At 41.4% G+C, this 15,075-nt stretch overlaps 1 protein-coding gene across 1 annotated transcript in view; it reads left to right on the top strand.

Annotated features, from left to right (window-relative positions):
- The window catches only part of braf (B-Raf proto-oncogene, serine/threonine kinase), a 115,064-nt gene that overhangs the window by 55,282 nt on the left and 44,707 nt on the right, over positions 1–15,075 (top strand). The window contains exons 10-11 of the mRNA XM_080050984.1: positions 11,909–12,045; positions 12,130–12,247. Coding sequence (XP_079907110.1) covers positions 11,909–12,045; positions 12,130–12,247 — 255 coding nt within the window. The remainder of the gene's footprint in view (positions 1–11,908; positions 12,046–12,129; positions 12,248–15,075) is intronic.

Raw genomic sequence — 15,075 nt, forward strand, 5'->3', positions numbered from 1 at the left:
AGAAATATTAAAAGCAGACAATTTTGCCATTAGTATCTCATGGTTGACAGTGTCAAACGCTTTTCTCTACAAATGATCCTATCAACATCCCCCTGTGATGCTGCATGTATTTCAAAAACAGGAGCACATGTGTTTACTGGAGATGTGGTAAAAGCTTGTCCTTTTCCGTCCTTTGTTAAATTTGTTACAGAATTTATAAAATAAGTATTAAAAGCTTCGGCCATTTGCTGTGGATCACTGATTACCTCATCATTATGTTTTAACTCTCTGATGACTCTATGTGATACTGTGTTTCCCATCAGTTTCTTTATACTAGTCCAGATTTCTTTGGTATTACCCTTTGCGTTACTTATTATGTTAATGAAGAAGCCTGCTTTTGCGTTTCTAATTTCTTTTGTTACTCTATTTCTAAGTGATGTAAAGATCTGCCGATCATGTGTTGTTTTAGTTTTGTATGCAGTCTTAAGTGCAAAATCACGCTGTTTCATTAATGTCCAGATGGTGCTATTCAGCCAGGGCAAGTGTTTTTTCTGTGATTTTACATGTACCTTTTTTTGGAATTGACCTATTGTTTCTTGAATGGTTGTCATGAAGGTTTGGGAGTTTTCAGTTACTTTTTCATGACACAAATAATTTGACCAATTTATTTTAGCTAAGACTGCTTCCAAATTACTCATCTCACTCTTTGGTACCTTTAATTGTTCCGGGGCTTTACTAGAGGGGAGGCCAAACCTTTTTTTTGTCAATTTTCTTGAAAAAAGAATACAATTATGGTCGGACAGCCCTGTGATCATATTATATGTTTTCCCAATCCGTTCACATTTGTTGCTAAAAATCAGGTCAATGCATGTCTCTGTAGTGTTGCTTATTCTAGTAGGCCCTTTGATTAGCTGAGTAAGGTCATGACGACTTGTTAATGATTTCAGCTTTTTACAATTTGACTTGTCCAACCAATTTACATTAAAATCCCCAAATAGAATGATCTCCTTCTTCCAATTACACTCTTTGAGAACAGCTTGTAGTTCATCATAAAAATTGTTAGAGGCAGATGGGGGCCTATAGATTCCAATCAGCGTAATTTCCATGTGTGGTGATAGTATTACATTGAGACCAATACATTCCAGATTATTGGCGGATGACCATTCTATTTGTTTACATGTGAGACTTTCTTTGACGTAAAACATCACACCCCCTCCCCTACCCACAAGCCTATCTTTTCTGAAAATGTTGTATCCCGGTACAGTTAAACCTGCCATAGCACTATTTGCATGCAACCATGATTCTGTTATGCAAAGAAAGTCTAGGTTTGAGTCATTCAGTAAATGTTGAATTTGGTCGCATTTAGGCATAATGCTTCGAATATTTATATGTCCACCAAGCAGACCCTTCGGTTTTGCTTTTGGATCCCAGAGTACACGAGAGTGATTTAGTGTCTGGAAGAGTTTATACTTGCGATGCTTCATAAAAGCTCTGTTTCGAACTGTAGTCATTGCAGTGTCTCTGATCCCCGGCCGCTGGGTTGTGTAGACCTTTTGCCGTGGTTGTTGCCCGGCTGGCTGTGGTTGAAGCCCAGTTGGCCGTGGTTGAAGCCCGGCTGGCCGTGGTTGAAGCCCGGCTGGCCGTGGTTGAAGCCCGGTTGGCTGTGGTTGAAGCCCGGTTGGCTGTGGTTGAAGCCCAGTTGGCTGTGGTTGAAGCCCGGCTGGCCGTGGTTGAAGCCCAGTTGGCCGTGGTTGAAGCCCAGTTGGCTGTGGTTGAAGCCCGGCTGGCCGTGGTTGAAGCCCAGTTGGCTGTGGTTGAAGCCCAGTTGGCTGTGGTTGAAGCCCGGCTGGCTGTGGTTGAAGCCCGGCTGGCCGTGGTTGAAGCCCGGTTGGCTGTGGTTGAAGCCCGGTTGGCCGTGGTTGAAGCCCGGCTGGCCGTGGTTGAAGCCCGGCTGGCCGTGGTTGAAGCCCAGTTGGCCGTGGTTGAAGCCCGGCTGGCTGTGGTTGAAGCCCGGCTGGCCGTGGTTGAAGCCCGGCTGGCCGTGGTTGAAGCCCAGTTAGCTGTGGTTGAAGCCCGGCTGGCTGTGGTTGTAACCTGGCTGGCAGTGGATGTAGCCCAGCTAGCTGAGGATGTAGCCCGGCCGGCAGTGGATGTAGCCCAGCTAGCTGAGGATGTAGCCTGGCCGGCAGTGGATGTAGCCCAGCTAGCTGAGGATGTAGCCCGGTGGGCTGCGGCTGTAGCCTGGCTGGTAGTGCTTGTAGCCCAGTTAACTGAGGATGAAGCCTGGCTAGCTGTAACTGTAACCCTGCTAGGTGTGGTTGTTGCCCAGTTAAATGAAGGCCTGTTAGCCATGATTGTATCCCAATTAGCTGTAGTTGTGGCCCACTTAGCAGTGGCCCTGTTAGCTGTGGTGGTTTAGCATCCAGGTAAGAAGAGTTCATTAAAGGTCCAGGATTCATTTCAATATCGCCAGCCAGGAGCATTATTATCATCAGAAAATGTGCAATTCCCAGGAAAGGTTTAAGTTGGTCTGACTGTTCATCTTTACCTGAGGGTAGCCTTGCACGTCCATTGTCCAGTAGTTTTGTGTAGAGCAGGTGTTGACTCTTCTTTGCTGGGTAGAGGACTTGTTCACTGTTTTTATCTATTTGTTGTGTGAATGTTAAGCACAAGAGTAGATAAGAACATACTAAAGCAATAAAGAGACATGTAGATGGCAAAAGCCGATATCTTTTTAGGTTTTTAGTTGTTTTTTTTGGCATACACACAGAGCCTGCCAACCTGTGTGACTGCACGGCGGCCATCTTGAACTCATGCCTGCGTTTGCTGTTTTCCTGTAAATGATATAGTGCAACCGCGGGAATTTTTCCGCGTTTGCACCGTTTCGTGTTGTCGTGTAAAGTGCCCCTAAGTCAGCCCAGCCAGGCGATAGTTAAGTTTCAATTTCGTTTTCACCTCCGTGTGTAACAGCTGTTCAGAACAACAGCTGATAGGCTTGCGACAGCAGGAGTCAGTCTAAGGGGCACTTTACACGACAACACGAAACGGTGCAAACGCGGAAAAATTCCCGCGGTTGCACTATATCATTTACAGGAAAACAGCAAACGCAGGCATGAAACCGCAGGTTTTTGAGATCACCTCCCAGGGAGGATTTTTTGGAAAACTTAACGGTTTTGGTTTCCTGTAAACACCGAAACCATTTCCCCTGATAACGCTGACGTCACGGCTCCACCCTCACACATGCGTAGTCTATAACATTTGCTGTCAAAATACCCACAACACAAGCGAGTTATAAAGTTAGAAGACAACATGAACGGTGTCTCCACGGCACCATTACTGTGATCAGTGGAGAGTGACGTGGAGGGCTAAAATATAGCCTAACACTCGCCAATTTAGTCTAAGCGATTAGTAAGTTATTGAGACCACCGGCCACTTTGTCTGGGGAAAGATTTGTGCTCTGCCGGTTTTTCTAGCCAAATAAACGTGTGTAGCTTCTATGCCAGGGCAGGGACATGGCTCTCTCTACATTAAAAACACTATCAGCGTGCAGCGGTTAAGCTAGCGGCTACTGTTCAACAAAAGGAGCATTAAGGCTACGGCTTCAAAGTAAAATAATTTCACTGGCTAAACATTAATAGTATTTCACTGGACACACGTGAGTTGACTTTTATTTTGAAGTACGCCTAACAGGAAGGTATCCGCTCACGAAGCCCCTTCACTATCAGCAAGTCTTCTGTTTTTACGAGTTCAATGCGGTGAAATAAGGGGACAGAAAGCTTGTCTTTTACAATATTTGTAACCCCAAGCTTACACCAACCGCTTTATGAACGTTAGTGGCATTAATTTTCGGTTACAGTAAGGTTGTATGCATCAAATTGTACCGGAAGAGCTATCTACTAGGCTGTGTCACCGCTGACTATTGGCTTGGCACTGCTGCTACAGCGAGTTCGGCCCGTTTCCTCTGAAAACTTGTGTACGGGTGAAGATGTCAGATAAATTGTGTCTGAACGGGTTTTTTTTTTTAACCAAAAACTGGAAAACTGTCACGTTTTCACAGTGTGAAGTGCCCCTAAAGCCATCAATGATCAATTTAAGTTAAAAAGCTAAATAAAGCTATCTCTTCCTCCCTCTATCTGTGTATATTTCTCTCTCCCCTGCACACTTAGTCACTACTATCCATGCTTAAAGAAGGCAGGGTTATTATAACCTAATTTTTTTTTTTAATATTTGAAGATTTTATTTCAAATAGGCCTAGACTCTGTGGACACAGGCTATTTTGTAATTCACTGTGTATTTAAAAAATAAAACAACACATTTAATTGAAAGCAAAGTCATATTGGTCTCTAGAATTTTATCCAGGTTAGTGGCAATCATCAACTTCCTGTCAGAGAGAAAGCTTCCTCTGCATGGCCCCTCTGACACACTTAATGAACTAGCACTAGGCAATGGACATGTCATGGGTCAGGTTCAGTTAATGGCTCAGTTTGACCCTGTGATGTGGGATCCTCTTAGACCAATCCAAGCTAAGAAAGCCTCTGACACGACGTACCTGAGTAGTCTCATCCAAAATGAAAAAAAGCTAGTGACTTTTGTTCATCCCTGGTATGGAGTATCTCAGTGTGCGCGATATAAGGTACATTAGATGCAAGGGCCCCCAAATGACTGTTCGCCTGGAGCCCCAAAATGGCTAAGTTCGCCACTGGTTCTAGGGGTGGGTGGGGGATCTACATTGTGGGCTATTTGCACTGAATTGGAAATTATGATATTTTAGAAGAAATACACTGAATTACAAGGGTGTAGAGAATGGGTGTGATAAGAGCATTAAAATGAGAAAAAATAATGGGACAAAAAGAAATCAAGGGACATTAAGGATAGAATAGATAAGAATGTGCAATTAATCGCAAGTTAACTATGACATTAATCGCGATTAAATATTTTAATCGTCTGACAGCACTAGTTCAGATACTTTAAAGCAGCACTGTATATGCGTAACATGTTCTGTTATGTTTAAACAGAAATGGGAAGTTCAACAATTTCTTATTTTTGTTTAGTTTTTACATGTATTTTGTTTTACATCTAATAAAACAAAGATTATTAAAAGAGTCCGTTTTGGCAGCACAGGCTGCACTTTAGCAGGCCGGGCTACTGCTAATATCAGTTCACGAGACATATTGCTTTACAGATTCTGAATCCCACAGAAATTATTTCCAAATTTTGAGATTTTAGGTAATGAACTTAAAACAATATGATGTGCTCAACAGTTCAACTTGGAGTTTTCGATAACTATTATTTACACTGGACCGCTACCAAGCTACCTTCTAGCAGTCTTGCCATCAAATTTCACGGCTTGAGCTTCCTTTAAAGCCACTAAGAGTAACTTTGTCCGTTGGCGGCCCCTTTGGACAAAAGCGGTAGTATTTTTACGACGCCAGCTGTCGTAAAGCTGTTGTCTAGAGCGTGCCGGCCGTGCGAGTGTCAAATTATTAGTACGCAATAAAGTGCATGTCCGTGTGTTGAAAGTGTGAGGGCACCGGACTCTTTTCGGCTCCGTGAGAGTGGTTGGTGACTCTGCATCAACTAATGCCAGTCAGTGCCACACACACCTGATTGCAATGAGTTGATGCAGGTTCACTAACAACTCACAGAAACGACGCTGAAGTTGGCATCCGATTCGCTTTTTTTGTGATCCAGACGGCATTACTGTAGAACTGGTCCTGATTTGAAAACCACTACACCTAGACTCTTCAAAACTGGACTAGATTATCACAGCGAGGCTATAAAATATATAGGTACCTGGTATATAAAACTATGCTTTATAAAGCATAGTTTAATAGACCAGGTAGCTACACAGCAGTGTTCGTGCATGTCTGTGTGTGTCCTCACAGTCGATTCACAGTGGCTTGCAAAAGTATTCATACCCCTTGAAATTTTCTACATTTTGTCACGTTACAACTAGGGGTGGGAAAAAAATCGATTCTCCGATGCATCTCGAACGATTCTGAATCGATTCAGAAAACTTTATTTTTTTTCTTTTCTTTTTTGTAAATTCTAATACTTCCTGCGCCATTGCGCATGCACACCACACATGTGCGAGTTGTTTCCAAAGTGGCTTCAAAAGGGCTGAGAGCAGCAAACCCATGACCTGCACCGGCTTTATCTCTGTTTACGTTTTTGTATGAGAGCTGAATTCCAAGCCATACTTTTTGTACAATGTGTTGAAATGACATAGAAAATAATAGATAATAGAATAGAAATCCTATAGAAACATGATTTACGAGATTAGAAATAAAATAAAACTGAATCGGTTTAGTTTTTACATACTTCCATATTGTGTTGAAATTAGGGCTGTCAAATTAACGCGTTCATTTCGATTAATTAATCACAGAAAAATTAACGCGATTTAAAAAATTAACGCAGATTAATCGCACTTCTATAATGCCTTTTGACCCGGTGCAAAAGTGGTGCGGAGCTGCACCTGTAGCTCGCCGGGCCGGGCGCGTGGGTTAAAGGGAGAAAGGTAAAGAGAGAAGCAAGGGAAAGGGGCCGACTCAAGGGCTCTATATGGACGGTTTATGGGATGCATGAAGGTAGGAAGACATCTTACTTAATTCTCCGCAGTGTCCGTGCATTATTTATTTAGTGGGTGCAACAATGTAGGCTAGGTTCAAAACAGTGAGTAGGCCATATCTCTCAATCTTCCTCCAATTTTGTTTGCTAGCTGTCTAGCACCCGCCCCGTGTGTGTGTGTGTGTGTGTGTGTGTGTGTCAATATTTTTGCCTATGAGTAGGCTACGAAATGGTGGCAGTGCAGCGCTGTCTGTTGTGGGAGATGGAAAGTCGTAATTTTGTCTGCTTGTTTTTTTGATAAAATTCGGCGCTAGTTCATGTATAAAGCTGGCTGAGGGGAGGAGACAGAAGTTACGAGAGACGGAGAGCGAGCGAGCGAGCGAGCGAGAGAGAGAGAGAGAGAGAGAGAGAGAGAGAGAGAGAGAGAGAGAGAGAGAGAGAGAGAGAGAGAGAGAGAGAGAGAGAGAGAGAGAGAGAGAGAGAGAGAGAGAGAGAGAGAGAGAGAGAGAGAGAGAGAGAGAGAGAGAGAGAGAGAGAGAGAGAGAGAGAGAGAGAGAGAGAGAGAGAGAGAGAGAGAGAGAGAGAGAGAGAGAGAGAGAGAGAGAGAGAGAGAGAGAGAGAGAGAGAGAGAGAGAGAGAGAGAGAGAGAGAGAGAGAGAGAGAGAGAGAGAGAGGTAGGCTATACAGCTGTTTACAAACAGGTATAAAAGTGTCATATAAGTATGCGATTAATTTTGATTAATTAATCACAGAGCCTGTAATTAATTAGATTAATTGTTTTAATCGCTTGACAGCCCTAGTTGAAATGCAAGCTGCATTGATTATTGCACTTTTCATAGAAAGTCATATTTGTGACAAGAAAAGCTTTTCTCGTAATAAAATATTAGAAGGTAATTCATCTGTTGATTGTCTTTAATGATCATCACAAAAGTAGGAAGTGATTAGCAAACTCTGAGTAGCAAACTCAGATGTGCATATAAATGTATTTTTGAAAATCACACATGGGTGTGTACATACATTTTTTTTTTTTTTTTTTTTTTTTTGAATCGTTGACCTCGGAATCGAATCGTGAGGTGCCAAGAGATTCCCACCCCTAGTTACAACCACATACGTACATTTATTTTATTGGGATTTTATGTGATACACCAACACAAAGTAGCGCATCATTGTGCAGTGGAATGAAAATGAAGGGTTAGAACCACCTTCCGCTGCAATACAGCTGCAAATCTATTGGAATATTTCTCTGCCAGCTTTGCACATCTACAGACTGATATTTATTGCCCATTCTTCATTGCAAAATAGCTCGAACTACAGATTCAGCATCAGATTGGATGGAGAGCGTGTGTCAACAGCAATTTTCAAGTCTTTCATAATATTCTCAATTGTTTTTAGGTCTGGACTTTGACTCGGCCATTCTAACACATGCCTATGCTGTGATTTAAACCATTCCATTGTAAATCTGGCTGTATGTTTAGGGTAGTTTTCCTTCTGGAAGGTGAACCTCCACCCAGTCTCTAGTCTTTTGCAGACCATAACGGCCTCTGCACTAGGGGTGTGCACGTGTACACGTGTAACCGTTTACTAAATCATAACCGTTTAGGAAAAATCAATAAACGAAAACCGTTTTTAAAAAAAATCTTCAAATTTAAAATTTTCTTTTTTTCAAAGTTTTTAAATATGTTCTGGAGACACACATTTATTGATTTTACTTCACTAGTAGGCCTAAACTAATTGGGGATGATAAAAGCTAGTCTGCCGAATCGGGCTGTCCCTCGGCGAGTGTGTGAGTGTGTGTATCGGCGCACACACACACACACACACACACACACACACGGGGAGTCGCCGTGCCGGTGCTCGACTCACAGCCACGGAAGAGTGATGAAAGATAACCTAAAGATTAAAGTTACTCGGTTGACGTGAACTAAGCTCGTAAGTAGCCCGAACTTTATAACACCTGTTCAACCTGCATGAACGTGGACATGTAGAAAGCGATAGGCTATATTAATCAGGAAATGAATGAAGCGCGATAATGACGGCGCACATGTCAGGCGAACGTGTGTGTGTGTGTGTTTGTGCCATGGACCTATTATAAGAGGTGTGTAAACGAGCGTAGTTCATTTCAACTGTGTTTACAGACGAACGAGCGCGCGTGTGTGTGTGTGTGTGTGTGTGTGTGTGTGTGTGTGTGTGTGTGTGTGTGTGTGTGTGTGTGTGTGTGTGTGTGTGTGTGTGTGTGTGTGTGTGTGTGTGTGTGTGTGTGTGTGTGTGTGTGTGTGTGTGTGTGTGTGTGTGTGTGTGTGTGTGTGTGTGTGTGTGTGTGTGTGTGTGTGTGTGTGTGTGTGTGTGTGCGCCTACAGGACGGCGGGCGCGCAAAGACAATGACGTCACGGTTAACCGTGTACACGAAAAAAATTCCGTCGTGTACACGGTTAGACATTTTTGTAAACGTTCACACCCCTACTCTGCACACATCCTGCGTCTACCTCTGGAGCGCGTCGCCTTACCTTACTGCTGCGTCTCTCTGACTTTTCTCGGACACACATGGAACGTCTCAGCAGCTGCTGCTGCTGCAGCGCTGCTTCTAAAAGCCCTATCTTTCTCATAGAGTTTTCATAGATAATTCCCATTAAAAATTAAGTTATTTCCTGTCATTTATGATGCATATGATTTATACTGAGTCTAATATTGAGTCTGGACAGTAATCCGTGCGCCCTGTTGCTTTTTTTTTTTTTTTTTTTACATTTTCGCTTGTTGGAAGTTTTATTTTGAAAGGGACACACCAGGAAATGGTGAAACTACAGCAAAAGCTGCCGGTATGAAGTCAATATGACTCTCAGCAGAGTATTTCTCTATCAGTTAAAGCAGAGAGACCTGAGAGAGACGCGCGGCTCTCAGAAAAAAATAGGCGAGCCTCCTGAGGTAAAGGGGAGCGTCGCTGCAGCTTCCATGTACCTGCTGAAGAAAAGCATCCACATAGCATGATGCTGCCACCACCATGTGGTTTGTAGTGTTAGTTAATGCCACACATTGCATTTTGCATTCAGGCCAAAAACTTCAATTTTGATCTCATCTGAAAAGAGCACCTTCCTCCAACCTTTGCCAAAAGCCATGCATAGTCAGATGAGACCAAACGGTAAGTTTTTGGCCTGAATGCAAAATGCAATGTGTGGCATTAACTAACACTACAAACCACATGGTGGTGGCAGCATCATGCTATGGGGATGCTTTTCTTCAGCAGGTACAGGGAAGCTAGTTAGAGTTGATGGGAAGATGGATGGAGCCAAATACAGGGCAGAAAACCTGTTTGAGTCTGCAAAAGACTTGAGACTGGGGCAGAGGTTCACCTTCCAGAAGGAAAACTACCCTAAACATACAACCAGATCTACTATGAAATTATTTAAATCAAAGCATAGTCATGTGTTAGAATGGCCTAGTCAAAGTCCAGACCTAAAAACAATTGAGAATATTGAGAAAGACTTGAAAATTGCTGTTGACAGACGCTCTCCATCCAATCTAATGCTGAATCTGAACCTTGAGCTAATTTGCAAAGAAGAATGGACAAAATATATCAGTCTGTAGATGTGCAAAGCTGGTAGAGACATACTCCAATAGATGTTCAGCTGTAATGGCAGCGGTAGGTGGTTCTACAAAGCATTGACTCAGGGGGCTGAATACTTTTGCACGCCACACTCAGTTTTCTATATATAAAAAAAAATTAAAACCACGTTTAATTTTCATTCCACTTCACAATGTTGCGCCACTTTGTGTTGGTGTATCAAATAAAATCCCAATAAAATGAATGTACGTATGTGGTTGTAACGTGACAAAATGTGGAAAATTTCAAGGGGTATGAATACTTTTGCAAGCCAATGTAAGTGTTGTTTTTGCATTTTGTTTACAATATTCTATTCTATATTATATAACCTAAAAAGCATTAAAATGTGCATTCTTTGCATTTTCACAAATAGAAAAGAGGTTTCACAAATCTGAAACTATGTTTTTAATAAGGTGTAGCCTCACCGTGATAATCTAGTCCTGATTTGAAGTGTCTAGGTGTAGTGGTTTTCCTTAACTGCCGAATCGGCTGCTGCGAATCGGATGCCAACTTCAGCGTTGTCTCACAGAAAGCGAATGAACGAGAGACAGCAGTTAGTATGGATCACGATGAGGTAATGTGTTTATGTTGTTGTAAATAATTACTATTTCAGATGAATAATGTTCATCTGATGATGGTGAAGCGAAGTAAACTTTGTTTTAGTTAGTACCGCTCATTAATTTAGGAGTAAACACTGCAGTCTAGTTCGCTCCAGTGAAATTGTGTACATGTTGCTTGGCAACGCCCTCTTCCCGCCCGTCTATCACTCTCCCTTTTAGCTTTTCTTCATTGCATTTTCTTTTTTTTTCTTTGATGGTTCAGCCCTGTTATCAGTCATTATGATGACAAATAACTGTCTCAAACAAGGCTCCCGCTCCCCTTCCCTCACCTGGAGTGATAGGCTTCTCAAATCGCGTTGCTGCGCTACACTGAAATCTGCGACCAATACGAATATGTGACCATAGAGCCTGCATGCGCAAACCGAAAATCGGACTGGGTGTGCAACAAGACCAAATGCAGTAATAAAAACTATATAAAACGTCTTTCTTTTCACTGATGGTCTCGTTTGCTGTTAAAGGTAATTTATGATTATCAGAGGAAACATGAGGCTGTTTAAAAGATATTTAAATGTTACTCGTAGTGGCTTTAAACATAGAACGTTTGGATGACATGTGCTTACTTGCATGTGCATGAATTATTATGAAATTATTTGCATTTACATATAATATTACTTATTGATTTAAGGCAAAAAGAATGACCATCTATTCAAACTTCCATCATGGATAAATATTGAAACTGAGAATGTAATTTTAAATATTTTTTTTTTATGAAATTCCGATATAGATAATTGCTAACTTATTCAAAAGTTTTGCTGTGTCAAGTCAGGCTATGTATCTCCTGTACTTTTATTTTAGTCTTATTGTACAAAGTTTAAAGCCTTCGTTAGAGAATGCAATTGATGAGGTAAGAGTTTACAGTATAGAATCTGGCCTTTTTGACCAATAATAATATATCACTTGTGATCCTGACATAAGTTGTTCATAACATTTAAGTCTAGTTTATTAAACCATAAACTGCCATCCAATAAAGCACCCCCTCACGCCCTGCATGTCACCACACACACACACACACACACACTACAGATGCCTCAATCCCTGTCCTTGCCCAAACCTCCCCTTCTTTATTCCTCTGCTTTCACTCACCTTCTTTAATTACCAATGTTTTCTTTCCACCTCACCTTCCTTCTGTATTGTTTCCCTTCTGCAGGCTCCACCACAGGGCTGTCGGCCACGCCCCCTGCCTCTTTACCTGGCTCATTGACCAATGTCAAGATTCCACAGAAGTCGCCATGCCAACAGAGGGAGCGCAAGTCTTCATCTTCGTCTGAGGACCGAAATAAGATGGTGAAAGATTTTCACAGATATTTATTATTTTTCTGAAGGTCGTTGTCTGTTTAGTTTATGCTGACTGAGTGTCCTCTGGAACAGAAAACCCTGGGCCGAAGGGATTCCAGTGACGACTGGGAGATCCCTGAAGGTCAGATAACTCTGGGTCAGAGAATAGGCTCTGGATCCTTTGGAACTGTCTTTAAGGGAAAGTGGCATGGTAAGACCATGCTAAACTCTCAACCCTTTACATCATCCATCCCACTTTTTAAACAAATTTTAATTAATGCACTTTTCCGAACCTAGCCATCTAAAAACATGCCACTTAAACTGTGAAACAAATATTCTACTAGCCTAAAGGAAGAAATATACAGCCCACAAAAAGCCATACTGCTTATTCCTTTTTATTAAAACTTATTCACATAGAATATTTAGCATCCATTTGATTGATTCAAACTCTCAAAATTAAATTTAAATATGCCACGTTGTCAGTTTTGAAACTAACCATTTAGGGATGGGGTGTATAATTGTGTATACAGTGTGACGGTAGTAATGTGTGTATCAGGAGATATTTGGCCCTATTCAACCATTTCAAGATGATGCTCGTAGAGCAGGGGCCTCATTTATGAACATGGCGTATGCACAGAAGATGGCGCAGGCACTTTCTACGCAAACATTAGGATTTATAAAAAACAAACTTGATGGGAAAATGTGCGGTCCTCCACGGACAATGACCCAGGTGTACGATCAGAAACGGGAATAATGAGAAAATGCGGCACCTATGGCAGAAGCATGTAATGTGAGAAACTATGAGTTTGTGCAAAATAAATCCAAATATTACATGTTTTGTCTCTTATATAAAGTTCCTTTTGCAAATACGGATACAACACTTATTACAATGAATAAAGAATCGCCTGATAGATTGATTTCACTCCATGGAGTGACAAATTAAATAAAACACGATTCAGGATCATATAGATGGAGATATGTTTTTGCAAAAAAACATTGATGAAAGTCTGTAATAAAACAATACCTGCATTAATGTAGCCTACCTAACACAGAGGCTATTGCTTGTTTTGGAACATGTATTTCCCAATTAAAAACATAAAAATAAAGGAGCATTGAAAATTCTGAAAATAAATCTTTTTGGCCTACACTAGTAGCATGCTGTTTGAAAAATAAATCAATAGTTGAAATAATACAATGTGTTTTCCCTGTAAAATGACTAAATGCATTTCAAAGACAGTACCAGTGCACTTCTGTACTGAAACTTACCTGGGCCATCACTCTCATGCATTCATCAGACTTTTCTCTGAGCTGATAGATGGGTTGTGTTGTCACAGTGATGTGTAATCTTAAACTAGTCTAGCTTTGCACAGCACTTCTTTCTTTCCAGCTAAATATCTCCATAGAACAGGGCTGCGTTTATTATCGCAACCCATTAAATATTGGCTTGCTTCTGCTTGTTACTCTCCCGCTTACATGCGGTAGTCACCCGCAGTGCGGCACGGAGGCGCAGACACAGAGCAGCTGATGGAGACACATGCACACATTTATTTATCCCAAATCACGGCCTTTCGCGCAGTTATGAACATGCACAAGCCCACATCGCGCTTGCTAGTACATTAATGGTGCAGCACTAAAAATGTTATTAAAATTAAATTACCGTATTTTCCGCACTATAAGCCGCAAGTGTTTTAATGTTTAATTACCATATGTAAGAGTTTGTGCACAGAGGGGATTGTCGGGAAAGAGATGGCTGCTTGAGGAAGCTCCCATTTATTAACATTTCAACAAACAGGTTGCATATTTGCATTACGTATTCGAGTGTTACCATTTAGTGCAATAGTAGCTACTAGGGATGGGCACGAGTAGTGTTTTCGCTACTCGAGTGATCGCTTGCATTCCTCGAGGATCAATCGATTCCTCGTTAAACTTTTTTCTATTTTTAGAACGCAATGCATCTGTCTGCAGAATAACGGTTCACCGCAATAAAGCGCTCAATGCTTATTGTCAAACAATCACAGTTGCCATATGATATTAAGGATTTTTTTTCCACAAGTTTAAAACACCTTTTCCTCACTGAAAGTAATTAAATAGACGGGCCACAATTTAAACCGATCGAGTAGGTCTGCGGTGGGTAGAAAAAAAGAGAAAAAAAGCATGGGCTGTAGTTGTAACAAAAAAAAATAGCCTATGTCACCATTTAAAATAAGAAGGGCAGCAAATAATATAAAATGATTGTCCTACAATTTAAATACATATACATCAGAGTGAATTTGCCTGAAGTAAGTCTTGCTTCTTCTTTACTTTTCTTTCCAAGCGGAGAGCACCTTGCATGCTCACCTGGAGTCTACTCATTACTAACTGAGAGTAACAGGTGTCATCTCCCCTTTTTATAAACGTAACTTTATCATCTGCTTTGAAATAATTGGACAGTTATATTCCTGAAAATGTTCTGGAGAAAGGAGAGACCGTGTTCAGCTCTGCGGTGCCGTGGAGAACACAGGCTGCGCTGCGATGGCACGGAGGTGGCAGTTATTTGCAGTTGCTGTTTGACACAACGCTCAGTTTATTGCACTTGCATCAAAATATTTAATTTTGCTAAACTTTATTTTATCCGTTTTGTGTAAAATAGGCTACAGACACAAAAAAAAAACAAAAAAAAAACGATTTTCCTCATCCACCAATCGAGTTCATTTGAAACGAGGAGTACTCGATTACTAACGCCCATCCCTAGTAGCTACAGAACATATACTGTGCTGTGTAATAACAGGGTCGAAAAATGGGGAAAAAGGCGCGGCTTATAGTCCGAAAATTACGGTATATTATTATTATTATTATTATTATTTTATTTTTATTATTATTATTATTTATTTTTTTGGTCGCTCAGTAGCCAAGACGGGGGGCTGGTGTTGCTAAGGCGGTCGCCTTAGCCATAAAGCGCTTGGGGAAAGTGTCCCCCACAAACAGTGCTGTGGGGATATGCACTTTTTGGCTCCCACTTTTATGTTGGATCGCTTCTTTTTAATTTTTGGCCACAGTGTT

This window comes from Ammodytes marinus, assembly GCF_949987685.1.
Source record: "Ammodytes marinus genome assembly, chromosome: 22".
In the NCBI taxonomy this organism is placed as follows: Eukaryota; Metazoa; Chordata; class Actinopteri; order Uranoscopiformes; family Ammodytidae; genus Ammodytes; species Ammodytes marinus.